The 25,308-nt window shown below is 55.7% G+C and overlaps 1 protein-coding gene across 8 annotated transcripts; it reads left to right on the top strand.

Moving 5' to 3' along the window:
- The first annotated feature begins 953 nt into the window (after window positions 1-953).
- LOC122203405 (sphingomyelin phosphodiesterase 4) lies at window positions 954-23,681 on the top strand. 8 transcript variants are annotated; one of them, XM_042910185.1, is made up of 20 exons: window positions 954-1,127; window positions 3,399-3,482; window positions 4,936-5,022; window positions 5,881-6,023; window positions 6,174-6,249; window positions 6,842-6,950; window positions 7,059-7,111; window positions 7,626-7,777; window positions 9,703-9,835; window positions 11,388-11,459; window positions 14,712-14,798; window positions 17,358-17,503; window positions 18,288-18,378; window positions 19,004-19,104; window positions 19,701-19,864; window positions 20,361-20,566; window positions 21,167-21,400; window positions 21,623-21,754; window positions 21,951-22,079; window positions 22,194-23,681. In XM_042910185.1, the coding sequence occupies exons 1-20, from the start codon at window positions 1,053-1,055 to the stop codon at window positions 22,521-22,523; spliced, it is 2,604 nt and encodes an 867-aa protein (XP_042766119.1). In that variant the 5' UTR covers window positions 954-1,052; the 3' UTR covers window positions 22,524-23,681. The 8 variants fall into 8 exon arrangements, with proteins under 8 accessions (XP_042766119.1, XP_042766121.1, XP_042766123.1 ...); XM_042910186.1 differs by lacking the exon at window positions 954-1,127 and adding an exon at window positions 1,215-1,367; XM_042910188.1 differs by lacking the exon at window positions 954-1,127 and adding an exon at window positions 1,391-1,715.
- Window positions 23,682-25,308: the final 1,627 nt, after the last annotated feature.

Below are 25,308 nucleotides of genomic sequence, written 5' to 3' on the forward strand. Positions count from 1 at the left end.
CCGCCGCGCTCCCTCCTCTGACCCCGCCTCCGCCGGGCCCCTCCGGCAGCTCCCACAGCGCCTTCTACTGGCTCCGCCGGTCGCTTCTCTCCCTGCAGCGCTACCGCCTGGCCTGCCCCGCAGCCCTACAGCAGAGGGCGCAAACCGGTTTGTCTCCTCTCCGTCGTTCGATCCGCAGAATTTACCTGCGGGATGATGAGGGATAAAAGCAGAAAAATGTTCATCTTTAGCTCAGAAAGCTGATAGCCTGCATAGTTTTGATAAGGATCAAATAAGTACTGGTTGCTACATTCTTAAAGGGTCTCATGACTGCCTGTATGTCTCATCGATAGTTAATACCGAACTGAATGATAAGCACCAGAGAAATCTTGTGACAGTAGTTTTAGGAGTAGAAATTGCAAGAAGACATTTATGATCTATACTGCCTGCACGTCCTCTCCCCCCTGAACACTAAGCATATAACCACTAGCTTCATACAGCAAAAATGCAGCTCTTTCGGCCCACAAAGTCCTGTATCGTGCTACCTAAATGAACTTACTAAGTTGCACGGATCACCTCAAGAATTCTTTTTTGAGGGTCGCACTCAATGATCCCACAACAGGGAGACGTGTTAGGCGTAGGGGATGCCGTGGCGGACCTCAGAAACCCGTTTCTGGGCCATCAGGGTCGGGCCGCATTGGTCGTTCTCGCTTGGGCAGCAGCACCCAGGGCAGTGCCTGGCATATTGAAGGCGCTCAATAAACGTCTATCGTAAGAAGGTCAGTCAATGCACAGTGTATGATTTTTCCGCTCCAGTTCCCCATTAGAGGGCGCGCTTCCAGGACCTTAATAAACGGCTTCTCTTTAGCAGGCGCACGCGCGCTCCTTCCAAGGCACACGGAACTCTGGGCTAAGGGACACAGCTGCCCCCGCTGCACACGCGCATCCGGAGGTGTAACCCATAAACCCCGCCGGCCTTCACTCTGCGCACGCGCCCTTTGAGGTAACTGCTCGCAGAGGTAGCGGTGCGTTTCCCGCCAGGCCAGGGGAGGCGTGACGCCAAGCGCAGCTTGATGACGACATTTCGGCGCCGGGTAGCCGAATGGCGGTCTCCGTCCCTTAGGCGGGCGACTTTATGGGTCCCACAGGTGAGTGGTTGGGGCCGCGTGCGGGACGGCCCCCGCGTTCCGCCCCCCCCCCCCTTCCGGACCTCCGCCTAAGTCATTTCCGTTTCTACGCGAGCCGCAGGCCTTAGGCCCGGCGCCGGTAGCTCTGCCCCCGGCCGGGCGGGCAGGCTGGGAAGCCAAGGGCTCGGCTGTGCGCTCATGCCGTCTTCCTGGGCTGCGCACTCGTGCCACCTTCTCGCGCGCCTCGCACACCCGGTCCTGGTGGGTGCTTGGTTAACGTTCGTTGACGGGTTGGCGGAAGGAGAGGTTCAAGTGAAAGTTGAGCCTTGGGCTCCACAGGCTGTGTGGGAGGAAGAGCCGGGTGTGGATTCTCGCCTGACTCTTCCTCCCTGTGTGGACCGACCTTTGTGAGCCTCAGTTTCGTCTTCTGTAATATGGAGCTCCCATGCTCACTTAACAGGATACTTGTGAGCATACTCTGGGAACATACTCTGCTTCTCAGAGCGCAACCAAAGGGAGGCCTTGGCAGTAGTGTGATTCGCTTGGAATGACTGGCGATGCCTCTCTGAGAAGAAACTCCAACAGGATCCGAAGCAGCCATTGAAGAAAGTGGGTGTAAAGTGGCGGATGAAGGGAACACTTGGTACACAGCGGACAAGGGTGTGATGGATCAGCCAGGCTGTGGCAGCGTTAGAGAACAGAGCAGACGAGACACTGCCCTCTCTTGGAAATACTCCTTGTTTTGGTGCCTCTGGGCCTCAGTTCTTAAGCTGCTGCCTATGCAGGCTTCGTCTAAGAAGGAGGTGCTTCCACCCCATCATCTCTAAAGCTCTGCCCTTTGCAAACAGGCCAAGATTTTATGCTGCTTTGATCCTTCTGCTTTGGTCATCTTAATCAGTGTTCTCCTGGCCACTTGGTTCAGGAGCAAAGTGTTTACATTTTCCTTGAAACTGAATTTGATAGCGGGTGCCTGGATGGCTCGGTTGGGCTTGATTGATTGATCACTCGTGGTTTTGGCTCTGGTCACGGTCTTGCTGTTCATGGGTTCAAGTGCAGAGCTTGCTTGGGATTCTCTCTCTCTCTCTCTCTCTCTGCCCCTCCTCTGCTCATGTGCTCTCTCTAAATAAATAAATAACCATTTAAAAAAGACACCTGAATTTGATAGCTAATATCAAGAATTGAAGAAAACCTGGAAGATGCTTATATTGCCAAGAAGCAGAGATGCACATCTCCCTTCAACTCCACTGCCTCACAGCCTCCTTGCATCTAGTCTTCCTCCATCCACATACACTTTCATTTGCCACCTCAGCACCTTTACTCTTGCTGTGGGCACAGCTGTGCCAGGAAAGCCATCATCAGTGGGACTCGGCAGGCTCCCTTCCTGTTCAAGTCTGGATATTTTCAGTTTCTGACCTGGGTGGTCAGAGAGAAGGGAATCTAAAGAGTTGCTCCTGATTTTCTGATGGCTTGTTTGAAAGCTTCCTCCAGCTTGCTCATCCCCTCCATTCATTCTCATAGAGCACAGGTGACATTCGGGAGATTCACCCACCTGTCTCTGTGGGAGATGTGTTAGGAGATGAGTATATTAGAGTCTTGGCTCTGCTGAGTGAGGGCAAGTGAGTTACCTCCTCTCTGCTGCTAGTTCTTTATCTGTATTGGCCCAGCAGATTGTTGTGAGGAAGTATAGTCTGTTCTTGCTTAACAAACTTAGCAGCTTAAGACTGCGTCCGTTTATTATCTCACAGTTCTATAGTCAAGTCCAGGAGGGCTTGGCTGGATTCTGTGCTTAGGATATCACAAGACTGAAATCAAGGTGTTGGTTGGCTTTGCTGTTACCTAGAGGCTCTCAGGAAAAATCTTTCCAAGCTTCTTCAAGTTGCTGGCAGAATCCACTTCCTTCGGGCTGCAGAACTAAGGTCCCCATTTCCTTATTGGCTGGCAATGGGAACTGCTTAGGGTCCGCCCACTTGAGACTTCAATTGTATCTGCAGAATTCCTTCACAGGACCTGCATGAGCATTTGGTTGATTCTTGGAGGGCTATCTTTAAAATTCTGCCTACCACTGAGTATTAAATGAGGAAACGCGTGGAGGGTCCTTAGAACCAGGCGTGCCACACAGCAAGTGCTGTACAAGCTTTACAGATTCGCCACTGCGAACCTGGCTCTGAAGCTGGCCACCACGTACTGCATCAGAACAGCGTTTTTGTAAAACGTGAAACTTGGCAGCACAGGCTGTGCTGTAGTATAGTGTCGTGTGGCAGATGTTGAGATTTCGCCTTGGTTTTTTCACAGTGGTTTCCTCAGGTGGCCGTTTTCAACGTTCCCCAGGAGGCTGCTATGGCGTTCCCTCACCTGCAGCAGCCCAGCTTCCTCCTGGTAAGTGTCAGTTGCCCACGTGAGGGTCAGTGAGATGATGGTTCTACAGCTGAGGGACTTGAGAGTCCTATCCACTGACTTGAACTTTGCACTGGTGGTTTTCTGAGGGGCATGTGAGGAAAAGAACGTTGGACTTGGGATTAGAACCCTTAGACTTGGCTCTGCCCCCTAATGGTGTAGGACCTTGGGTTTACTCAACCTCTGAGCCCTGTTTTTCTTATCTACAAGAGGAGCTTCTTACCTACAAGATAAGCTGATTCACATGCCATTTTTACTGCTTCCTGAGGTCTGGGGAGGAGCACGGGAAAGGATATACATCAGAATTTTCATGTCTTATAAACCTTTACACACTTCTGGGATATTCTAATAATCGTACTGTCATCCCTGGATAATGGAGGGACAGGGACCCTGCTGTGCTGGGGGCAACCAGGACTGTACTCTAAGTATTAAACATGACACCAAGAAGTTAGGTGTGAGGCAGATATCAGTGGTGAGGATTCCTAATTTCAGGTCCCAGAAGATACTTCTCGTAAACATTTATTCAGAAGGACATCCTTCCATGGTGCACCCTCTAGAGCCAACAGATGCAGTGCCTCTGGCATCGATTGGGTAGAGACCAGGCATGCTGCTAACCTACCCACCCTGCGTGGCTGCAACAGCCCAGGTTTCCACCTCTGACTGAGACACCACCCTCATTTAGAGGTGGCTAAGGCCTTAGGTATCCTTGGGCAAAGCCCTCTTGGTTCACATTCTGATATTTTCTCCTGATCTGAATCCATACCCCATGACCTTGGGTAGATTTCCTTCATTCTTGTCCTGAGTTTCCTAGCCTGTCCATCACCTTCATGATTAGTGTCAACATTTGGTTAAAGCTATCATTTCTCACCTGCCTGCCTTGTTTCTTAAGGTAGTGAGTTTAGTTGGTTTGTTACCTACTGAATAAAGGGTAGCTTGGTTAAGAGGCCTTCTGTCACTCTCATTTTGCTGGGCATCCTCACTGATGATCACAGTGGGGTCATCACAGAGGGTCATCACATGGGAAATTTCCAGTTCACGTGTATACACTCAGTGAGTACCCTGTGGTCTCTGAGGGGTGTCCTATGCATAAGCATCCTCTTCTGGTTGTGGGACTGACCCTGGAGCTGACCCCCTGCTTATGGATTGTGTGGAAGTCACTTCGGTCATGCAAATGTGCAGTTCTCTGCTATAAGTGGGGATGCCTGACAGAGGGTGCAGGGAAGAAGCCTGAGAGTTGGCGATGTAGAGAGCCAAGGCGTCTCCTAGTCGTGTCCTTTAGGCCACTGACACAGGCACGAGGTGCCGGGGAACCAGGCCGGTGGTATGTCTGACTCCTACCTATCATTTGGATTTCTGTTTTGATTCGAGCCAGGATAACTGCAAAAGCCACCAAGTGAATATGCTCATGATCTTTTTGGTTTGTTCTATCTTCTAGGCTAGCCTGAAAGCTGACTCTGTAAATAAGCCTTTTGCACAGCGGTGCCAAGACTTGGCTAAAGTCATTGAGGATTTTCCAGCAAAGGTACAGCTCTGCTAGCATCTCCTTGGGGCATGTCTCCTACTCGTTGAAAAACTTTTTTTTTTTTAAGTTTATTTATTTATTTTGAGAGAGAGAGAGAGAGACAGAGAGACAGAAAGAATATCCCAAGCAGACTCTGTGCTGTCCAGGCAGAGCCCTGTGCAGGGCTTGATCCTGTGAACTGTGAGATCATGACCTGAGTGGAAATCAAGAGCCAGATGCCTAACCGACTGAGCCACCAGGCACCCCTGAAAAATGTTCTTATATAAGCCCCTGATTCCTACCTCTGAGCATTGCCCTGGACAGAGGCTTGACCCAGTATCGTAAGTGTCGCGTGTATGGACACATTTAAACATGTCAGCATGTAGGCCAGGGGTTCTCAGCCACAGGTGCTTCTGTCCTGCATGGGATTCTTAGCACCGTCTGGAGACATTTTTGATTGTCACACAGGGGAGGGTGCTACTGGCATCAAGTGGGTAGGGACCAAGTGTGCTAATAAGTATCCCCAAATGCACAGGACAAACCCCGCCCCAACAAGGAAGCATCCAGTTCAAAAAGGTTGAGAAACCCTGATGAAAATACTGAAAAGATACATTTAAATCACACCCAGAATTATCAAATAGTAGCGTAAGCCCAGGCAGCTGACCTGGACAGGGATTCTCACCGATGATCACAGGAATGTCATCAGGGGTGGTCAGTCACTCCAGAAATTTCCAGTTCATGTGTTCACGCTCCATGAACAAGGTGGCAGTTTGTGGCACGGGGCTGGTCTGGGTGGGAGGCTCACGTGGCATGGAGCCCGGCAGTGGGCACCGGTCCTCAGCAAGCCTGCCCGCAGCCTCCCCTGCACACCCATTTCAGGAGCTGCACGCCATCTTCCCGTGGCTGGTAGAGAGCATTTTCGGCAGCCTGGACGGTGTCCTCGTTGGCTGGAACCTCCGCTGCTTACAGGGGCGAGTGAGCCCTGTGGAGTACAGCATTGCAATGGAGTTTCTAGACCCCGGGTAGGTAGGTTTGTCACCTGAGAGGGGCCGGGTGTTTTCTCATGGTGGTCCCATTCTTGAAGCACTGAATTTCTCAAAACTCAGAAACCGTCAAAGCAAGATGGTTTGCAGTTCATTGCCCTGTTTTTGTTGTTTTAATTTCATCTCCAGTGGCCCAATGATGAAGTTGGTTTATAAGCTCCAGGCCGAAGACTATAAGTTTGACTTTCCGGTTTCCTACCTGCCTGTAAGTAAGCCGTGGGGTGAGAGCCGTGCTCGGGCAGAGCACCCTGCACAGCGGCTGCGGCCGTGGGGGAGGCGGGCAGGGCTTGAGGGGCTGCGTCAGTGGGCACGGCACCATGGTGTCTGCTCAGGGCCCAGGGGGCGTGGCACATAGAACTTCAGTGGTTACTTTTTTTAAAGATCATTCCAAACTCTGCCCATGGGGAAGGCGCCACACTCCTGGTTTGTACCTGGCTGAGTGGCAGGCAGGGCCTTGTGACCAGTTGCTGTTTTTCTGAGTCTCCGGTCCAGGGGGCAGAATTAAGGGATGACTTGTTCCGGGGGTTTGAGGAGCAAAGAAGACGGGGAACGTCAAGTGCTTGACAAGGCTCAGAAACTCAAACAGCTGCTGCCCTTGCTGTTTGCGGGTGTTCCTGAGGATGGCGTGAACAATTCTGAGTGGAGGCCCTCTTGCTCTGGTGCTACCCAGAGGACGGCACCACTCCCCCAGGCAGGGTCTGAGTGCCTGTGGCCTCCACCGCACCCCTCCCAAAGGCTGCACTGCATGGGGCGCCCTGCCAGAGCCTGTCCACAAGCCCAACACGCTCTCTCCGCAGGGCCCCGTGAAGGCATCCATCCAGGAGCGCGTGCTCCCCGACAGCCCCCTGTACCACAACAAGGTCCAGTTCCCCCCGACGGGGGGCCTCGGCCTGAACCTGGCCCTCAGTATCCTTTGTCAGTCCCCCAGGGGTGGGGAGGCCATGGGTGGCCAAGACGTAATGCTGAGGGTGGTCCAACAACCCCTGCCTGTTTGCCCCCTGACACTGCCATCAGATCCGTTCGAGTACTACATGTTCTTCTTTGCTTTGAGCCTCATCACTCAAAAGGTACGAAAGGGATGCCCCTAAGCAGCTCTTTACCAAAGCCCCCATGAAGGGTGGGGGCTGTGGCCTAGGACTTTCTTTCTCTTCCCTCTCCACCTCATTTCTCCAGCTCCTCCTTTGCATCCTCCTCCAGCCTTCGCCCTTCAGGCCATTCTCACTTAGTGAGGATGACAGGCTGGTGGGCGGATTTGACAGGTCATGTGGGGTGACCTGGGTGCCTCGAGTGGTAGTCGGGAAGGCTTCCCACAGGAAGTGCTTACTGGGCATGGGCGCAGGGCAGAGGTGCCCAGGAAGTTTGCTGTACCTCATCTTCCCATGTGCCGAAAAGGACTGTGGGGTCTAGCCCCCTGTGGTGGGAACTTTGCTCCTGGCACTGCCCACGGTGCTTGCGTTCGGGCCCTTGGGATATGGCCCATGTCCCAGGGCTCATGTGCAGTGATTTGAGCCCTGCGGTTGCTGGGGTTAGCAGCCAGGGTGGCACCCAGAGCTACACACCAATGCAGATTTGCTTTTCCAGCCACTCCCTGGGACTCTCCACATACGAACTTCAGACTGTGCCTATTTCATCCTCGTGGACAGATACCTGTCATGGTTCCTGCCCACAGAAGGCAGTGTGCTCCCCGCACTCTCCTCCAGTCCTGGGGGGCCCAACCCCTCACCCGCTCCCAGGTAAGGCTCTCTGGTTGCCCTGGCCCTTGGCCTGGGGTGGCCCAGCCCTGTGGCTAGCCTTTAAGGCCTGGTTCTTCCATGAGGGGGTGGTCTGGTCAGCAGGCATTGCTCATAGGGACAGTAGTGCCACTCTTTGTTCATGGTGTCCCAACTTTTCTTATGCCTGAGATCTCAACCCCAGCTACCCTAGCCCAGACTGGAGAGGAGGGTAAAGGAGGACATCTGTGTGGGTTTTCAGTGATTAGGTCCTGTGGCCACAAGGACGAGGGCTGGCTTTGGTCTGGGAGTGGGCTGTGTTCTGCCCACAGCAGCCCTCCCCACATGTGCATCCAAGCCCCACACCGAAGCGGTGTGTTGCCAGGGCCGATTGATGGCACTAGGCAGGTGGTGCTGGAGAGAAAGGGGCTGTGGGCAGGCCACAGCAGGGCTGACGTGTGGAGGAATAAGAACAGGAAGAATGTGTGTAGGCTGCAGGACCAGGTCTTGGCCTGAGCCAGAGGCCCTGGGGCAAAAAGCCTTTCGTGCCAGTCCAAGGCTGGGCTGTGGCTAGACCGTGCAGGACGGGAGTGTAGAGCCAGCCTCAACTCGAGGGTGAACTGAGGCCTTGGCGGGGTGCATTTAGCCAGTGGCTCATTGGCCGCCTCTCCCCAGGAGACGCTCCTGACCTGGGAGCTGCCAGCTGTGCTCCTCACCCTCCTCAGTCTTGCTGGTGTACCTTCTTCCCTGGGAGGCAGGTTCAGGCCCACCCCACATCTGCTGACATGTGCCGTGCTGTGACCCAGAACTCACATGTGTGCACAGATGTGCCCAAGGAGGGGGGATTGAAAAGAGGAGGTGGGGGCACGGAGGTGGGGAGAGGCTGCCCCGGCATCAGTAATGCTGCGGCCAAGAAGGACCAGGGCTGGCCAGGTTCACACCCTCTCAGAGGCAGGTTTCAGCTGCCCAGCTGTTCTCTGGGCCCGATTTTGTTGGCTTGTTTTAACATAGAATTTCCGACTTACAGAAAACTTGCCACAATAACAAAAAACTTTTAAGTCCTTCACCTACGTTTCTGAATCATTTCATTCTTTATCTGTATGTGTTTTTTCTGAGCCATTTGAGTAAGTTATAAATACAATGCCTGTTCCCTCTTAATGTTTTGGAGTGTATTTCCTAAGAGCCAGTGCATTCTCCTACACAGCCTCCTGCACTTCTATCCAAGTCAGGGAATTAATATTGCTACCCGGCTGCCATCTAATTCTCAAACCCCATTCGGGCTGCACTGTCTACCCCACTAATGTTTGCTACCTGGCTGGGATCTGGGGGAGGGTCACTCTCTGTGTGTGGTTGGCTCTGGTCCCCCTCCAGTCTGGAACACTCTCTCAGTCTTTCCCTGTTTCCTGACCTCAACACCTTTGAAGCGTGCAGCCTGGAGGTGTGCAGAATGCCCTTATCTTAAGTTCTCTGGTATTTCCTAGTGATTAGACCCAGCAGCCCGTGGAGTCTGTGTGCTTGCAACATTGTCTTGATCGCTGGGCCAAGGGCGTGTTGGCCAGGTTTTCCTACCATAAAATTAAATGGGTCCTTTGTGCCTAAATTAATTAGCAAAAGGGATTTGTTGGGAAGATCTACTGAGACTCTGTAATTATCAGTGGTGTTCGTGTCCCTTGACAATCGTCAGCCAAATCAGTTATTAATTGGTTGGTTGCCAGATGATAGCTGTCTGGTTTCATCCTATAGTTATCAGTGGGCATTCTGTGGTAGGAAAGACTTTTCTTCCTGTCTGTTGATTGTGTGTATCGATATGGATTTGTATGGATTTGGGGGTCGTTCTATGATTCAACAAGTGGTAATGGTTACTGTTGCCAGTGATGTTGATGTTGAGATTGCCCCCGGTTGTGCCAGCAGGATCCCCTAACGAAGGCCTTTTCCTGTGTCTCCCTCAGAACACCAACCATGCCCTTCGCTTCTTATGGCCTCCACCACACCAGCCTCCTAAAGCGACACATCTCTCATCAGACATCTGTGAATGCAGACCCTGCCTCCCATGAGATCTGGAGGTCAGAAACTCTGCTTCAGGTGAGCGCGAGGAGGCTCTTCTCATCTTCTGTTTCAAAATAAACTGCCTGGCCACCTTCCACCCCCAGGGGCAGAGGCCTAAAGACTGTCCTCAGCCTGAAAGTGGTTCTGAATTGTTGGTGTTCTCCTGCTGTGGCGTGTGGGAAATCAGACTAGAAGAAACGTGCCCATGTGTCTAACCTGTATGTCATTGGCAGTATTTTTCCTCCCAGCGTCCCCTTTCCAAAGACTTTTGTCTTTCTCATGGTAATATGAGCACTGCTCAGTTTCCATTGGATCCGTGTAAAAGCTTTCCCCGCCTTCGACATTTTCAACCTGTTCCCACGTTGCTGGAGATGTTTCCTGTGATCACCATCATTTGGATATTAAACCCCTGCCCCAGTAGCGTTTTTGTTGTTGTTGTTTGGTTTTGTTTGTTTGTTTTATTTTAGGGAGAGAGCGCATGCACACGAGCAGGGGAAAGGGGCAGAGGGGGCGCAAGAGAGAATCTTAAGCAGGCCCCGTTCTCAGCGCAGAGCCTGACACAGGGCTTGATCTCATGATTCGTGAGATCATGACCTGAGCCGAAATCAAGAGTCCAATGCTTAACCAACTGAGCCACACAGGTGCCCCAAAGTTCAATAATGTTCTGTCATGTGGATATTCCCCTTTTTGTGTTTCTGTTCATCTATGGATGGCCACTTGGGTTGTTAGCACATTTTAGCTATGGTGAATAGCTGTTTCTACATGGATGTACAAATATCTCTTGGAGACTCTGATTTCGGTTCTTTGGGGTATATATCCTGAAGGGGAATTGCTGGGTCATATGATAGTTCTATTTAATACTTTAAGGAGCCGCCATACCATTTTCCACAGTGGCTGTACCATTTTATATTCCTGTCAGCGGTGCACGACCTTACCAAGGCCCATCATTTTCTGTCTTTTAGTATAGCCATCCTCATGGATGTGAGGTGGTGTCTCCCTGTGGTTTTGATTTGCACCTCCCTCATGGTTGATGATTTGAGTATCTATTCATGTCCTTATCGGCCATTGGTACGTCTTTGGCGAAGTGTCTATTCAAGTCCTTTGCCCATTTTTTAATTGAGTGGCTTTATTTTTTTGTGGTTGAGTTTTAGGAGTTGTCTTTATATTCCGGGTATCCGTTGTTTATCACATACACGATTTGGAAATACTTTCCCCCATCCTGTGGGTGACCTTTTTCTGTGGATAATGTCTTCTGACGTGCAAAATATTTTTGAATTTTCATGAAGTCCAATTTGTCTGGTTTCTTTTGTTGCCTGTGCTTTTAGAGCTAGAAATCATAGCCCAGTCCAGTGTCCTGAAGCTTTCTGCCCACAGTTTTTGCTAAGAGTTTTAAGTCTTAGCTCTTACATGTATGCCTTTCATCCGTTCTGAGTTATTTATTATTCGTGGTGTGAAGTAAAGGTCCAGCTTTATTCTTTTGCGTGTAGATATCCAGTTTTCCCAACACTGTTGGTTGAAAAGAACTGCCCTTGGAATGGCTGTGATACCTTAGATGGAAACCATTTGACCATCCAGTGCTCTCTTGCAGGTTTTTGTTGAAATGTGGCTTCATCATTATTCCTTGGAGATGTACCAAAAAATGCAGTCCCCTCATGCCAAGGTAGGTTCCACACTTTTTCATCCCCTCTGCTCTGGCCCTGGTGTGCCTGGTCCACCTGCTGCTTCTTGTCCTTGATCTCAGCTCGTTGTCAAGGGCTGGATGGTGGGAAGCAGAAACTCACCATCACCCCTTACTCTGATGCCGGACGGCAGGTGGGTTTCATTCTGTGGTGGGCTTGCACCCTGCGGGCTGGAGGCCTGTCCTCTCTGGGGTCCTCCCCATGCTACTTCCAGAGCCCCCTCCCTGGCAGCCGGAATGGCTGAGGTTGTGGTGCTCGTGCTCTGGGGCCAGGAGAGCTGCGGATGCCTCTGGGAGTCACATCCGGGCCTGTTCCCTCTGCTGTCACAGCGTGTCCTGCTTTCCTGCTGAGGTGGCACCCGGCCGACTTCGCTCACCTTGGTGCCCATACTGCCTTCCACCTCCCCCAGAGCATTGGCAGGCAGCCCTTTCTGCAGTGGGTGGGAGCTGATGCCTCCCTGCATGCAGCCTGGCCTGTCTCCTCCTCTTCTTCCCTTCTCTTCCCTCACAGGGCAGCATGCTCATTTGCAGAGGCGTGGAGGCAGCTGTGTCCCTGGGACGTTCCCAGGGCCGGCAGCCTACTGGACTCGTCAGAGTACAACAGCTCTGTTCGCCTCTTATTAGGCAGGGTGGGCACCTAGGTTCACGCTCCATGAAACAGCCTGAAACGTGCGAACTGGGGCCTGTAACCAACTGTGTGATCTGTGGCTTCTGTGCACTTCTGTGTTTGCTCCTCAGACTTTGCTTTTGTCAACGCCAGACAGAATTCTTGAGAGATTCCTTACGAATTAACACTCTATAGGCTAAAATTCATGAGAGTGGCCTGTGACCTTCCCTCTGTGATTCCAGCAAGTGGTGGTGGTTCTGCAAAGTGTTGGCAACCAGTTCTGCTTCCCTGCTGCCCTTCTGAGTACCCATTTGGGGAGCAGCCCCCAACCACTGCTCTCTTAAAGTGCAGAGTGACCCAAATCTCTCCTTGACATCACAGGGAACAGAGGGAAAGCCAGAACTCTGTCTTGGGCCTCTCGCGTTACTAAGTGCTTGCACTGCCATTGCTGCTTCCACAGTGGACTGGCTGCATGTTCCTGGCTGGTGCACGGGGGTCAGGGGCCAGGCTTCCCGCTAGGGCCCTGGGGGCTCACTCAGCCTCTGTGCATGTGGCTTTTGCAGAGGCAGGGGCTGCTTTGCTGCATTGCCTTCCCATCTGCTCGTTCTGTCTTCTGAGCCAGTGGGAGCACATTCACTGTCATTTTTAGCAGATCTGCCAGTCACAGAGGTCCTCTAGGTTGTCTCCTGTGAGGATCCCGAGCCCTATACGAGGGAGGAGGGTGGGCCGTCCCTGCCGGAGCAGGGGAGCCTTCCCCTTCTTCCTCACGTTTGCTTCCTCTTGGCCAGATCACAGGGCGGGGGAGAGCTGCTCAGAATGACTGGTAGTCAGGGGGCGACTGGGAAGCCCCCACCAGGTACCCATTGAGGTGTTTTGTTTTGTTTTGTTTTGTTTCCTATTTGTCTTTGCCTCCCATTGAGGCTGAAAGCAAAACCTAAGAAAACCTGGTGTGTGGGAAGGGGAGAAGGACAGCCATGGAGGTCTGCTTCACCTGAGGCTCCTTACCATTTGCCCAGGCCTGTGCTGTGCCGTTTGGAAATCCTAGCCTTGGGGTCAGTTTTCCTGATGTGAAAGATGCAGGAAACGCAGCTCTGAGAGGTCCCATGGTGCTTCCATGCCTAGCCTGGGTCCAGAGTGTATGCTCGCTCCTTACAGCCCGGGCCTCTGCTCTGCCTCAGCTTACTGGGCAGGGAGGGCTTCAGGAGAGTCAGATGGTCGGTAAAGACCGCATATTCCTGCAGGACACTGTGGGGCCTGCACTGTGTTCCTGCAGGCTGGGCAGACCCCCAACAGGGGAACCGTGTGCTCCCTGATTCCTCACTGAGAGCTGTCGCTGAGCCCGGGTCTGGCCCAGAGGAAGGCCATGAAGGGCAGACACCTCCTTGCTGTGCTGCTTCCTGCCCCTGCTCTGCGCGTCTGTGGCTGTGCCTGTCTCCTCAAGGTCTGGCACATGCGTTCTGACCTCTCCCGTGTGAAGCATGGTACGCGGTGGGAGGCATGGCCCTCCCAGGGCAGGATGTGTGCCAGGGCCGGCTCTGGGTTGTGCATGGCTAAAGGGGACTGCTTTAGCAGGCCTTGTCGCTGCAGCGGGGCAGGGCAGAGGTGGGGTGGGGGTGGACAGCTTAAGCCAGCTCTGCTGTCATCCCCCATGGCCCAGGCTGTCCCAGCCTCAGGGTTCCAGCTGCCTCTGGGTGTGTGTGGCCATGACCAGATTCCTGGGGCCCGTCGGGACTGACGGAGGGCTCTGTGTGTCTGGAGTCGGGGAGTCCTGGTGAGGTACGAGAGGTGGGTCTCCCAGGATTCGAACCCATGAGTGTTCACGTTACCTTTAACGATTTCGGGAATGTGGGATGTGGAAGGTGTCAGGCCTGGTGAGCTAAACCTTGCTTGCCTCTGTGCCACCCTGGGAATCAGCCCCATTCAGGAGGGGTCGCTGATTGGATCTTTGACACCTAGGAACTGATCTCATCATATATCAGTTTGGTAAATTTCTTCTTGGGACAACACAGAGAAGTCCAATAAGTTACAAATTTTTCTTTCTTGAGCAAAGAGGTCTCCATCTGGAACTAGCTCCTCAAAAATTTCTCTTCTGAGCCTCAGGGCCTTCAGGGCCTCGGTGGCCATCAGTGTGTCCCAGCAAGACTCCTGGGATCCTGGTGGGCTCCAGTGTGCACACACTGCACACGGAGCATTCAGGGTTGGGGGAGGGCAGGACCCTCTGGAAGGAAAGTGAGTCAGGCTGACCTCAGGGAGCTGGAGAGAACTTCAGGCCCCAGAGACATGAAGGAGGCTGCCCAAGTGACCTTGAGGGTCTGTCTGTCCCTCTGCCTGGCAGGTGGAAGAGCACCCCTTGGGCCTGGCTCTAGTCTGCCCACCAGGAAGGGCTCCGTCTGGGCGGCTGAGAGGGTGGTGTCCCATTGGTCTGAGGCTGCTGGGCTGTGATTGTTTGGATTGTCACTGACGTGCTTTTGTTTTTGTTTTTGTTTTTTGTTTTCTCTCCTTACTTCTGGGCTCACTTTTGTCTTTCTCTCCCTGCTGTCCCCTCCCCGGTCTCTCCCCTCCTGTCCCCTGCCCTGTCCTCTGCCCTCCCTGCCTGTTCTTGGCTTCTCTGTTTTGTTGTCTCTCAGCTGGAGGTTCTGCACTACCGACTCAGTGTCTCCAGCGCCCTCCACAGCCCTGCCCAACCCAGCCTCCAGGCCCTCCACGCCTACCAAGTACTGGCCGCTCTCATATTGTTTTGTTTCACCCCTGCCCTGTGGTGTGAGCCATGGAGCGCATGGCAGTGCAGTGGTAAAGCGAGGGTCCGGCCGGGGACCCACTGGGGTGATTCAGGCCAATTCCAAGCAGAGTGAGGCCAGTGTGTGTTGGGGATGGTGGCAGGCATCCGTCTTTAGCCTGGCTCAGCCCTCAGCTTGGTAGACTAGCCCGGGTTTGGGGTGTGGGGCCACCAGATCTGCCTGGCCAAGCCCCAAGCCAGTTGGAATGTGGTAGGCTCTTGGGAGTTGGTGGCTTCTGTGCTTGGCCCTGGGTTGAGGGAGCGGAAACAGTGTGGCCTTCGCAGTGGCCTGACTCACCTGGCTTTGCGGGCCTGGTACCTAGGAACTGACTGAGCCCAGGGAAGCCCAAGGCTCATGGTGGCATGGTCTGTCAATCCCAAGCCTGTGTGAGGCCAAGGGGCAGGGAGGACGAGGGCTTCGTCCCCTAGCCTGGAGAGGCTGTTGGTCCTTGAGCATGCTGGGGCCTGGCCTCTTGTGGACTTTTGTGCTCCCACAGAGGTAGGCGAGAGCCAGAGAGGGCCTCACGGAGACTGGTCTGCTTTAGGCAGAGATGATCAGTGTGGACGGATTTGAAGTCTTGAGGTCGGTAGATGGAGTGCAGGACTACAGGCTGTTAGAGGGCAGATGGAGTCTGGTAGTTCATGGATTCATGAGATGAATGTCAGGAAGTTTGGGCAGAAAGCATGCATCTAGATCCCATGCCCGAGGCCAGGGTTCTGTCCAGTTCCCCCTCAGTGGGAGCACACCACATTTAACCTGATATTTGAGCACACGGTAAGAAATCACGTTTGCTGGGATGGGGTGGTGAGTGCACACAGGGTTCCCACTCAGAAGCAGCAGCCACAGAGAAGAGGGAAGAGAATGATCCAGAAGGGCCAGCAGGGGCGGGTTTAGCACAGAAATGGTACCACTCCAGCATGTGTTGGGGAAGGGCTCACTTGGCCAAGAGCAGCGTCCCTGGAGAAATGTGCACAGCAGGAGGGGTAAGAGCCCTCCCCCCACCCACCATGGGAAGGGTTGCTGAGCTGAGAAGGGCTGGGCCCAGTGAGAAATGCCACTGGCTTTGGGAAAGTGTCCCTAACGGCCATGCGGGTGGAGGAGGCCCACTTACAGCAGCGGTGGCTGGATTCCTGTGGGGATTTGGCTCTCGAGGTGGGGGGGGGGGGGGGGCAGTGAGAAGAAAGGTTTGGCTTCTGTCCAGAGGGAAGATAGCCCAAGGAGCTTCCCGGTTCAGTGCAAACGCTCTGTCCTCCGCTAGGGAGATGGTGGGTGGGTCGGCGAGGGGCCAGGAATGAGAAAGGGGGAGGCTCCTGGGGGGAGTTACAGCCTGGCAACAGTGCCCTCTGATCCTCCGTTACTGTGAAAATATCTTACGTTTTTTTTGTTGTTCAAATGATGCAAGTTCATCGCTTAAGCTTACAGATAAGCAGAAGAAAATCTCCTCCTGAAGCCCCGTAGCTTCCCCCGCAGTCATATCGAGTCGTGTGGTGTGTTGCCTAGGCCTGTGGAGACAGATCCATGGCAAGGAGAGCGGAGAAGGCAGTGCCGCGGGCAGTGGTGGGGCTGTGACTGGGTGCCCGGGCTGTGCCAGGAGGCACGGCTTGTGCCAGCCTCAACATTGCTCAGGATTTGGACTAGGCTGCCAAAAGCTCTGTCGAGGTTGTGGAGGTCCCAGAGGCCTGGGGGGTGAGTGTGGGGAGAGGAGCGCGTCTGGGCACCCCAGAGCTGGGAGCCGGAGGCAGCGTATCCTGCCGGTGCCATCCTCTGCCACTCTGGAGACTCCATCCTGTATTCCGTCACAGAAGAGCCAGCAGACAGGCTTTCCTCTCGGGGCTGGGTCTTAAAGATCCTACCTGAATCTTGTGAATGAGAATTTCACCTGACAAGATAGAAAGCGCTCTTGTCTTGTGCTGACGGCAGGGCTGTTAGCAATGGAGGAAGGGCCACCCTGCGCCAAGCCCCCAGCTGGCTGTGTCCAGGACAGGAAGTGGATGGAAGGGTGAGGGTTACAGCAGGAGAAGGAATTTGGGAGTGTTTCTCCCTGAAAAGGGAAGCCATGGGCCCCAGCGAGCTGTCTTTATATACCTGGGAGGCAGGCAGGAGACCCTGCGTCCGGATCCAGGGTGGGATACTGGCCTGCCTCGCCCCCTGCTCCTCCTCTGGCTGGCCAGGAGTTGGGGGGGACCCCTGAGGACTTGGCCGGGCAGCAATGACCCGAGTCAACCACAGAGGGTAAAAGAAGGGGTTGGAAGCACACAGGGAAGCATTCAGGTCTGCTTTAGCAAAGCCGTCCCGCCCTGTCTTGCGTGCTCTTAGCAGGTCTCAGAGCTGGCATGCGAGGCCTATCTGCTGCGTGCCAGGCCCAGGGAGGGCCCTGTGGGTGGCCCACACATCCTGTCGGGGAGAAGTGGTCCTGGGCGGGACATACATGGCCAGGCCTGGGGGCCGCACCCTGGGACCAGTCTGGGTCCTGACACAGCTCCCCCTCAACCTCAGGAGTCGTTCACACCCACGGAGGAGCACGTGTTGGTGGTGCGCCTGCTGCTAAAGCATCTGCACGCCTTTTCCAACAGCCTGAAGCCTGAGCAGGTCTCTCCCTCCACCCACTCTCACGCCACCAGTCCCCTGGAGGAGTTCAAACGGTGGGTACAGGGCATGCACAGGGCTCCCGTGTCCCTGGCTGCCACTGCCTCCTACTGCACATACTCGTTGCCCACAGTAACCTATCCTTAGGGCATGGGGTCGGCCTGTGAGGCGTCTGCAGGGTGGGGCAGGTGGGAAATCACCTTGACCCCTCCGGGGTCTGTTTCCCGACCCCTCCTCTGGCTCCACAGGCGGGTGGGGGCTGCCTGGCTGCCACGGCCTTTCCTTCCAGGCCTGCCGTCTTCAGTAGAAAGAGCCAGGCTGGCCAGAAAGAGGCCCCATCTTGTTGCCCTGTCTTGTCCCCTCCCCAGTGTGGGCAGAGTGGAAGATCTACATTGACCGCACTCAGAATGCCCAGGAAAGCCGATGGGCTGGGAGTGCCTTCACTGCAAAGTGGCTCATTTGTCATGGGAGACTGAGCTCTATGCTGCACCCTCCCCCTCCTCTTCCTCTCTGCTCCGCCAGTCCTTCTGTCAAAAGGGCCAGGATGGTGGCCTGACTCCTAGGCCAACTGGGTCCAGCAGAGCAGGTGACTTGTGTGTGGTGACCCAAGCAGAGGTGGTCACAGGAGCCATACTAGGTCAACCGCTTGTGTGCTGTGTGTCCTTGGGACATTCCCTAATCTCTCTGAACTTTGGTTTCTTTGTGAAAAATGGGGCCCAAAATAGGAGGCCTTACCTTCAGGGGTGCCCAGTGTTCACCCCGGCAGAGCTGGCCCTTGGAACCGGGAGCCACTTGGCTCACCTATGAGGGGACCCTCTCCTCACCTCCCCTCCCCTGCAGGGCCGCCGTCCCGAGGTTTGTCCAGCAGAAACTCTACCTTTTCCTGCAGCACTGCTTTGGCCACTGGCCCCTGGATGCGTCCTTCAGAGCCGTGAGTGTCAGCCCCATCTTGCTTTCTTTGTCTTTGCCCTCTGTGCTTGATGAGGGAGGTCCCGTGGGGCGGATGCAGGAAGGAATCAGCTATTGCCGCAGAGGGTCACATTGGTGGGTCACATTGTTCTGCTCATTTGAGTTTTCAGAGCCAACCCCCAGGTACAGAAAAGCTGTCTGCCCTGACCTGGAACCCAGTGGGTCCACGCTGGGTGGGTTCCCAGCCCCACTGAGCCGCACAGGCTCCCTCAGCTGGGGAAAGCACTCCTGTGTTCCACACGTTCCACACTCGCTTCCGAAGGGCTGGCACAAGGGTTAAAACTCATGTAACGTTGTGTGTCAGCTATCTGCAGATTAAAAAAATCATTTTAATTAAAGATGAAAAAAGAAACATCATAGGGGATGCGGAGTTCCCTCCTGCTCCCTCTCGGAGTGGCGGGTGGGAAGAGAACGTGGTAACGCCTCCAGGAGAACCGAAGCCCCACGGTTAGGATCACCCCCTCCTCACCTGAGCTGCCTGCCGGGAGCCGAGCTCCAGGCCACCCAAGGATCTGGACCAAAGCCCCAGCCCCACAGCCCAGCAGAATGCCAGCCTCCAGGCCCTCAGGGCACACGTGTCCCACCAGGTCCTGGAGATGTGGCTGAGCTACCTACAGCCCTGGAGGTATGCACCTGAGAAGCAGGCTCAGAGCAGCGACTGCCAGGCCCGGTGTGTGTCGGAGAGATGGTGAGCCCCGGCCCGTTGTCCTCCCTAGGGGGACCTGCTTCCAGGTGGGGCACAGGCCCCTCCCTCCTTGACTGTGCTTTGTTGTCTGGGCCCTGGGCTTGATCTCCCACAGAAACAGCTGGTGACTCCTCTGTGCTGTCCCCTTGCCGTTGACTGTCTCCCCTCAGATGTATGTTTGCACTCGCCCCCAAGCACCCCTCGACCCGTCTTTACTAGCGTTCTGCATAGCAGCCACCACCGCCTCCCCTCCCCCCCTCACGGCCAACCCCCCAGCCTCCGCCAGCGCCTGCTCTCCACGACTGCCTTCCTTGTGCTCCTTCTGGTGCCCAGGCCAGCCTCTGCTGCGGAGGCTTTGGCCCTCTCGGGAAGGGCCGCATCCTACAGAGGATTGTGCCGTCTATAGGAGGCCTAGGTCTTCCCTGCCTCCCTTGTGCCTCCTCCCTCGCCCCCACCCCTGGTCCCTCAGCCACGATGAGGTCGTGGCAGGGGAGAACCTGGAACCCAAGGAAGAGAGCGCTAGTGAGGCGGGGGCATAGACTGGTGTGGTCCTGCCTCCAGTGGGAGTTCTGGGCCCTGATGCGCTGCCTGGTCCCCAGGGCACCCTTTGTGCAGGAGAATCTGCTGATGTACACCAAGCTTTTTGTGGGCTTCCTGAGCCGCGCGCTCCGCACCGACCTGGTCAGCCCCAAGAACGCGCTCATGGTATTCCGAGTGGCCAAAGTCTTTGCCCAGCCCAACCTGGCTGAAATGATCCAGAAAGGTAAGCCCTTAGCCAGAGGGAAGCAGCACTTAGAGAGGGACCCACGGACGCTGCATGTGCCTCATGGGCTCGGGGTGGGCTGGCAGAGGTGCCACGGGGACTCCTGGTACACGGTGGCGGGGTGGACGTCGGAGCCTAGCGGCATCCTGCCTTCCCTGTGGCACGCGTGCCGGGCAGGAGCTGCGGGGGTGCTGGGCGGGGGAAGCAGAGCTCAGAGCTGTGTCTCCCTGGTGACTCTTGGTGGCATCAGAAAGCAGTCTTGGCCCGTGTCGTGTCTTAGATGGCTTTATCGGGTGTTAGCTTCTCTGGTTTTCTTTTGTGCATGTCGGCCTTCCTGTTGAGACTGGTGGGGGCTCCAGGAACATTAGGAGTTGGGCCCCTGTGCCACTCGGTCCCTATCCCTCGGAAGCCTCAGCGGCACCCAGGAAGCCAGCCAGCGGCTGCTGGCTGTTTGGTGCCATGGAAGCTGAAGCCAGAGTCGGGTTCTGCTTTCCAGGGGAACAGCTGTTCCTGGAGCCAGAACTCGTCATCCCACACCGCCAGCACCGACTCTTCACAGCTCCCACTTTCACCGGCAGCTTCCTGTCCTCGTGGCCCCCAGCCGTCACAGACGCCTCCTTCAAGGTGAAGAGCCACGTTTACAGCCTGGAGGGCCAGGACTGCAAGTACACCCCAATGTTTGGGCCCGAGGTCCGGACGCTGGTGAGTTGGGGCTCCCCCAGGCCGCACGGCCGTCCCGAAGCCGTGGCAACAGCAGGGCCAGGGAGAGCACACGTGTTGTACGGAAGGAGGAAGGTTGGGTGTTGGTGGACGCTGCTGTACCTTGGCTTTTTTTCTTTTTTCAGTGCGGTCTACGTTTTTTCTGATGATAAAGGCAGCACTTGCTAGAAAGTTTTCACATTTAGAATATGGGCGTCTTGGGGGCACCTGGTGGCTCAGTGAGTTAAGTGTCTGACTTTGGTTCATTCAGGTCATGATCTCAGGGCTCCTGAGTTCGAGCCCCACATCGGGCTCTGTGCTGACAACTGGAGCCCGGAGCCTGCTTTGGATTCTGTGTCTCCCTCTCTCTCTGCCCCTTCCCTGCTCACAGTCTGCCTCTGTGTCTCTCCACAGGAAATAAACACACACACACACACACACACACACACACACAAATGTAGAATATGCACGTCTTAGTCTTGAAAGACCCTGGCCTCCTCCTGGCCTGCTGGGGGCCCCCAGGTCTGCCTGCCAGCCTGTTGGTGGCTGGGTGGCGTCCGGTGGCACCACCCGAGCTGGCTGACCTGCCCCCATGCCCCGCAGGTCTTGCGCCTGGCTCAGCTCATCACGCAGGCCAAGCAGACTGCCAAGTCCATCTCTGACCAGTGCGGGGAGAGCACGGCCGGCCGCCCCTTTCTGTCGTGGCTGGGCTTCTGCTCCACAGACACGAACGGCTCCTACGCAGCCAACGACCTGGACGAGATGGGGCAGGACAGTGTCCGCAAGACAGACGAGTACCTGGAGAAGGCCCTGGAGTACCTGTGCCAGATGTTCCGAGTACGAGCCGGGGGAGCTGTCCCCTTCCTGGCGTTCGGTCCCGCGGCCCTCATCCCCTGCCCAGCCCGTGGGAGATACAGCCCGTGCCCACAATGTCACGTCTGGGTCCCCTTGCTGGCGCCGTTAGAGGCCCAGGGGGGCCAGTCTCCTCCCTTCACCCCGAGAGTGAAGGCAGGTAGCAGGAAGCGGCACTGCCTCCTCACGGGGCTTCCTCCCTCACAGCTCAGCGAGGCTCAGCTCACCCAGCTCACGCTTGCCTTGGGGACAACTCAAGATGAGAATGGGAAGAAGCAGCTCCCAGACTGCGTCGTGGGGGAGGACGGGCTCATCCTCACGCCCCTGGGCCGGTACCAGGTAAGGGCCACACCCCGGAGGGCTCCGCTCTCCTGGCAGCGTGGCCGTGGCTCCCGCTGGCCGAGCCTCCGAGCCCTGTTGCCCCGGCAGGCCCGGCAGCGGAGACCGCACTTGGGAGGCGTCGCAGAGGTGTGTTGGCAGGGCTGCTCGCGCGGCCCAGGTTTCACCCGGGGCTCGCCTCCTTTGCTGCTTCTAGATCATCAATGGGCTGCGAAGGTTTGACATCGAGTACCAGGGTGACTCAGAGCTGCAGCCCATCCGGAGCTATGAGATCGCCAGCCTGGTCCGCGTGCTCTTCCGGCTGTCCTCCGCCATCAACCGCAGGGTGAGTGCACGCGGGAGGGCCGCCCCCGCCTCTGGTCCTGCCACCCTCGGGGAGAGGCCGGGGCAGCGTGCGGCCCTGCCCGCGCCCACTCCCTGTGCCTCTGTCTCTGCCCAGTTTGCAGGCCCGATGGCAGCCCTGTGTTCCCGTGCCGACTTCCTCGGCAGCTTTTGTCGATACCACCTCACGGAGCCTGGGCTGGCGGACAGGCACCTGCTGAGCCCGGTGGCACGAGGGTGTGCGGCCCGCCGTCCCCGGGGCCCTCGGCTCAGCCTGCGCTTCCTGGGCAGCTACCGGACGCTGCTCTCGCTGCTTCTGGCCTTCTTCGTGGCCTCCCTGTTCTGTATCGGGCCCCTCCCTTGCGCCCTGCTCCTCGTGCTGGGCTACCTCCTCTACGCTGTGGCCATGACGCTGCTCACCGAGCGCAGCAAGCTGCACCATCTCTGACCTCAGGCCGGGTGCCGATGCAGGGCCGCCAGCAAGAGGGCCACACAGCCTCTCCCTCGAGCCTGAGAGGCCACCTCCGAGCTAGGGGGCCACTTTCCTGCAGCCACGGAGCCATGCGACGCGTAAGAGGAGATGAAACCGGAAGGGTGTGGTCCAGACTTGGCAAGGAAGGGAGTGACATCAAAGGGCCTGTTAGTGTCACAGGACGGGGCCGGACCCAGCCACTCGGTCCTCCCTGCTTCCCTCAGCCACAGGCCCTGCAGTGAAATGGGCCTCCAGGCCTTTCTCCAACCTGACGCCCCAGGGTCTAGCTGTGTGAGGCCTGGGAGGCAGTGCTGCCCAGGAGGGGCCTCGCCATCCTTAAGGTTGGCAAGGTGGTGTGCCTTTCCTCTCCCTGCCGACAGCGGGACGGTCCCTCAGTGTCTGGTTCCAGAGAAGATTCCAAAACCCTAGAGGTTCCTGAGAAAGTTAGAGGATGGTTCTCTGATTCCTAACTCTAAACCTAGATTTTGCCATCGCATTTGGCAAAGTGAGGGTCATTCTTCACGCATTGCCAGCAATTCTGGGGCTGGGCCCTACAGCTCCACTTTCTAGAAGAAAAGATCCTCCAGGAGCACAGATGCTCAGTGGGACAGTGCTTCACCTCCGGCTCCCTCCTGGCCCCCAAGCCATTAAGCACGTTGCTTGGTGGCAGCCCAGCGTCACTGCCTCATCCGGGACAGGCTCGCCTGTCCCATGGGCAGAGGGGATGTGGCTGGGCCATGGGAGTTGGGCATCGTCTGGTGCTGCAACCAAAGATGGTCAAAGGCATTGTTTGTACCTTCGGTAAAATCGAGTGCAAAGACACTAACTTTTTGATGACATGTGAATGTTCATACTACACAACAATTTCATGTTCTCTGTCGAAAGTCGTCCCCACAGGGTCTCAAGCACATGCATTCATCTTACAGGGGACGCACCAGAGAGAACATCTCAACGACGATTTGAAACCAAACCTTTGTTTTGGGTGTTTTGGGTTTTTTTTAAGTTTCCAAACTAAATGTTGAGCTTTGTGTTTTGATGTGAACTCAGAATAATGGCATTCTGGGGCCTGTGACCAAAAAACAAACCAAGTTTGTAACTGACCACAGATCTGAATAAAGCTGTTTTTGCTCCCGAGTCTTGTGGTCCCGGGGCTCAGCCTCCACGCAGGTCTCCCAAACAGCTGGGGTTGGCAGAGACCACTGAGGGCACCATTGTCCTTCCCAGGGGGACGGTGGGTTTGTTTACAGCAGCAACAGACCAAGGCAGCCATAAACCCCTAAGTGGCCATGACGGGAGAGGGCAGGCCTCCGAGAGCTCCGGGAACCAGGCCCAGAGTTGGCCTCAGCCAGCATGGGCCCTGAACTGTATCTAAGCTGGGAGAATTTTTTTTTAAGTTTTTACTTAGTAGAATCCCAAACAGGCTCCACGCTGTCAGCACAGAGCCCCACGTGGGGCTCGAACCCACGAACCACGAGATCATGACCTGAGCCAAAATCAAGAGTGGGTCACTTAACTGAGCCACGCAGAGGCCCCTATGCTGGGAGAATTTTGCCTTCTACTCAGCACGCCAGGGGTGGCCTTAATACAAAAAGCTGGCAACCCCAGGATGTGAGTCAAATTTCCTGTGACTCCCGGAAGCTCCGAGGGTTGTGTGTGCAGCTGGGAACCGAACCGTGCACCTTCCGGCCCCACATGAGTGCCTCTGGGGTGCTTGGCCAGGCGTGAGTGTTAATGTCCTCCTGTCCCTGGGCAGGATTGTTACTTTTGTCAAATTCGATGGAAGTAAGATCGTATTTCTACAAGTTGGACGTGAACAGATGAGTGAGTGACTTTTTTTCCCAGACTCATTCAGTCAAGGAAAGCGATACGAGCACACGGAGATGATGGTGTGGGGTCAGATCTCAGTGGCGCCGTTTCCCCGGCACACCTCCCTCATAGCTCCCCCTGACGGTGTCCACCCTGCCCACAAGGATGGGTGTCCCCGTGACCCTTCACTTTCCCATGGCTTTCCTCATCCACATTTCTCTTGTGCCCTTCTTTCACCTGAAAACATTCTCCAACACCCTAAAATGCGAAAACAAGACACTCCACCCGTTCACCCATGAGCTGTAAAACAGCCACCTGCTGTGTATACCCTGCGCTGTGCCGGGTGGGCGCTGTGTTCCCCAGAGAGAACAGACAGGACCCTCCGTTTCCCTGGGACTCAGTAGATGCAGAGTCCGGAAGTCATAACGAACAGTGAGGTCAAGGAAGGGAATGGTTCCAACGGTCGGGGTCTGGGGAGCAGCGGCACGTGGTCAGACAGCCCACAGCGTTCGGTGGCTCCCGCCTCAGGAGCGGGAGCAGAGTGGGGTCCGGCGTGGCTGCTGCTCCAGGTGAGGGCAACGGGACCTTACCCTCACTGTGACCCCGAGCTACTTTACAAAGAGCTCTGAGCTGCAGCGTTGAGAAAGGGCCATGGGATGAGAGCAGAGGCAGAGGTACAGGCGGAGGAGCCCTGGAGTCACAGTTGGGGGAATGGGGACCGCGGGTGGGCAGTGCCCGCAGCAGTTCTGTCCACAGCACACTGGAAGGGTAGGTGACATCCAAGGGCAGAGGCTGCAGGGCCTGGCTCGGGCTCAGACGGGCTTCCCGCCGCCCATTCATTCCCGCCTCCTGGAGCTTCCCATCCTGCTAACTGGCCTGGCCCTCCAATTCCTCACGCCTCCGCCACCAGCCACCACCACCCCAAATGCTGCCAAAGGGCCAAATCCAGACACCT

The sequence above is a fragment of the Panthera leo genome, chromosome D3 (assembly GCF_018350215.1).
Source record: "Panthera leo isolate Ple1 chromosome D3, P.leo_Ple1_pat1.1, whole genome shotgun sequence".
Lineage (NCBI taxonomy): Eukaryota > Metazoa > Chordata > Mammalia > Carnivora > Felidae > Panthera > Panthera leo.